Here is a 2,576-nt window from a genome sequence, read left to right on the forward strand (position 1 = left end):
ATTCTATTCTATTCTATTCTATTCTATTCTATTCTATTCTATTCCATATATTCTATTCTATTCTATTCTATTCTATTCTATTCTATTCTATTCTACTTCATTGTTCTGTTCTATTCTATTCTATTCCATTCCATTCCATATTTTCTATTCTATTCCGTTCCATTTTATTCCATTTCGTATTTTCTATTCTATTCTACTCTACTTTATATTCTATTCCATTCCATATATTATAAGTAGAGCCTGGCACCCAGATTTTCCCTGCTTATAATGAGTTATTAACTCACCTTAATTTTCTTTCCTCACAGTCTTCCATCGGCGAGAGCCTTAAACGGGAAGCCCTAAAGAAGCAAGCAATGAAACAAGTAAGTTGACGTGGTATTTTGTGCGCCAGCATCAGGGGCCCTCCGTGCCAGTAGGATGACACTAAACTGGCAGGAGTAGCCAACACCCCAGAAGACAAGCTCAGGATCCAAAAAGATCTTGACAGACTTGAACCATGGGCCCTATCCAACAAAATGAGTTTCAATGTGGAGAAAAGCACTTACATTTAGGCAGGAAAAACCAAAGTACAGATTGGGGGATACCTGGCTTGGAGGGACCTTGGAGTCCTGGTGGATGATCATTTGATTATGAGCCAGCCGTGTGCGGCAGCAGCCAAAAAAGCTAATACAATCCTGGGTTGCATAAACAGAGGCATAGAATCAAGATCACGCGAAGTATTAGTACCGCTTTATAAAACCCTAGTGAGGCCACACCTCGAATACTGCAGCCAAATTTGGTTACCATATCACAAAAAAGATGTTGAGAGTTTGGAAAAAGTTCAGAGAAGAGCAACTAAGATGATCCAAGCCCTGGAGACTAAAACATACGAAGAACGGCTGCAGGACTTGGATCTGGCTAGTCTAAAGAAAAGAAGAAATAGGGGAGACATGATAGCAGTGCTCCAGTATTTGAGGGGCTGCCACAAAGAAGAGGGGGTCACGTTATTCACCAAAGCACCAGAGGGCAGGAGAAGAAACAATGGTTGGAAACTGATTGAGCTGAGAAGCAACCTGGAATTAAGGAGAAACGTCCTGACAGGGAGGACAATTAACCAGTGGAACAGCTTGCCACCAGAAATTGTGGGTGCTCCATTACTGGAGATTTTTAAGAAGAGACTGGACATCCACCTGTGTGAGACGATATAGGTTCTCCTGCTTGAGCGGGGGGCTGGACTAGAAGACCTCCAAGGTCTCTTCCAGATTCTATTCTATTCTATTCTATTCTATTCTATTCTATTCTATTCTATATTTTCTATTTTCTATTCTATTCTATTTTCTATTCTATTTTCTATTTTCTATTCTATTCTATTTTCTATTCTATTTTCTATTCTATTCTATTCTATTCTACTCTACTCTACTCTACTCTACTCTACTCTACTCTACTCTACTCTACTCTACTCTACTCTACTCTACTCTACTCTACTCTACTCTGTATAACCTGCTCATTGGTGATTACAGGCTGTCCTCCATTTAACAATCGCAGTTGTTACTGGATTGTCCATGGCTGAGTGAGTTGTGCCCGGCTGGAAGATTTTTTTTTTTTCCGTGGCAATTGTTAAATGAAGCCCCACAGTTGTTAAGTGAATCACAGGGTCGTTAACTGAACCCAACTTAACCCCATTGACTTTGCTCGTGGGAAGTCCGCCAATGGTGACGACATGACCCCTGGAGGCGGCTGTCGAGTATCTTGAGCGCAAACTACGTTGAAATATTAATGCAAGCGTGAATCCTATTTTCCCCTTTATCACCAGCTCATTTTTATGACTTCACAACTTATCAGTCAGCCTAAATGTGTAAACAGACAGGCTTAGATGTGAATTCATTATCGGACTATTTCATATGATTTACGTCCCGGGTTTTTTTTAATACAATCCGTCCTTCTTGGCACCCGATCTGGAACTGGCTGTCTTAACTCCCTAAAAAAAAAAAAATACATCAAAATGTTCAGTTTTAGTTTCCATGACTTTATTTGTTTAATGGATGACTCTACTTTTTATACAAGCCTGTGGGGTTTTTTTTCCCCTGGGTTGGTTTTTTTTTCTTTTCCTTTTTTTTGGGCAGCGCCCAAGTGACAAATAATCGTTTTGGCCCGTTGCGGATTGCCATGGATCTCCTCACACAGTTTACAACACATTGCAAAAAGGCAGAGACTTAATTTTAGCACCCAGCTCAGGTGACCCTCTCAAGCCGGTCTCTTTCGCTGCCTTCATGAATTTTGCGGTGCAAAATGCACCATGAAAAAGAAAAGACGGGGAAATGCTAAAAATGCATGTTGTCCTCGGCTTACGACCGCCAGTTGAGCCCCGAGTGAGACTTTTTATGAAGTGAGTTTGGGGCCATTCTAAAACCCTTCTTGCCAGGATGGTTAAATTAATCTCTGCATTTAATAACCGGGTCCCTAACTTATCAGCCGCAGCGATTCAATTAGCAACTGCGGCAAGAAAAAGTGGTCATGTGGGGCAAAACTCACTTAACAAATTTTCACTTAGCAACAGACATTTTGGGATCAATTTTGGTCATAAGTGGAGGACTACC

General features: G+C 40.9%; 1 protein-coding gene across 1 annotated transcript in view; it reads left to right on the top strand.

The window, feature by feature from the left end:
- Positions 1–305: 305 nt before the first annotated feature.
- The window catches only part of LOC107300403 (nuclear speckle splicing regulatory protein 1-like), a gene marked incomplete at both ends in the record, with an annotated part of 6,026 nt that continues 3,755 nt past the window's right edge, over positions 306–2,576 (top strand). Inside the window, one exon of the mRNA XM_015829735.1 lies at positions 306–362. Coding sequence (XP_015685221.1) covers positions 306–362 — 57 coding nt within the window. The remainder of the gene's footprint in view (positions 363–2,576) is intronic.

This window comes from Protobothrops mucrosquamatus, unplaced genomic scaffold (assembly GCF_001527695.2).
Source record: "Protobothrops mucrosquamatus isolate PMUCROS unplaced genomic scaffold, P.Mucros_1.0 scaffold6923, whole genome shotgun sequence".
Classification (NCBI taxonomy): domain Eukaryota; kingdom Metazoa; phylum Chordata; class Lepidosauria; order Squamata; family Viperidae; genus Protobothrops; species Protobothrops mucrosquamatus.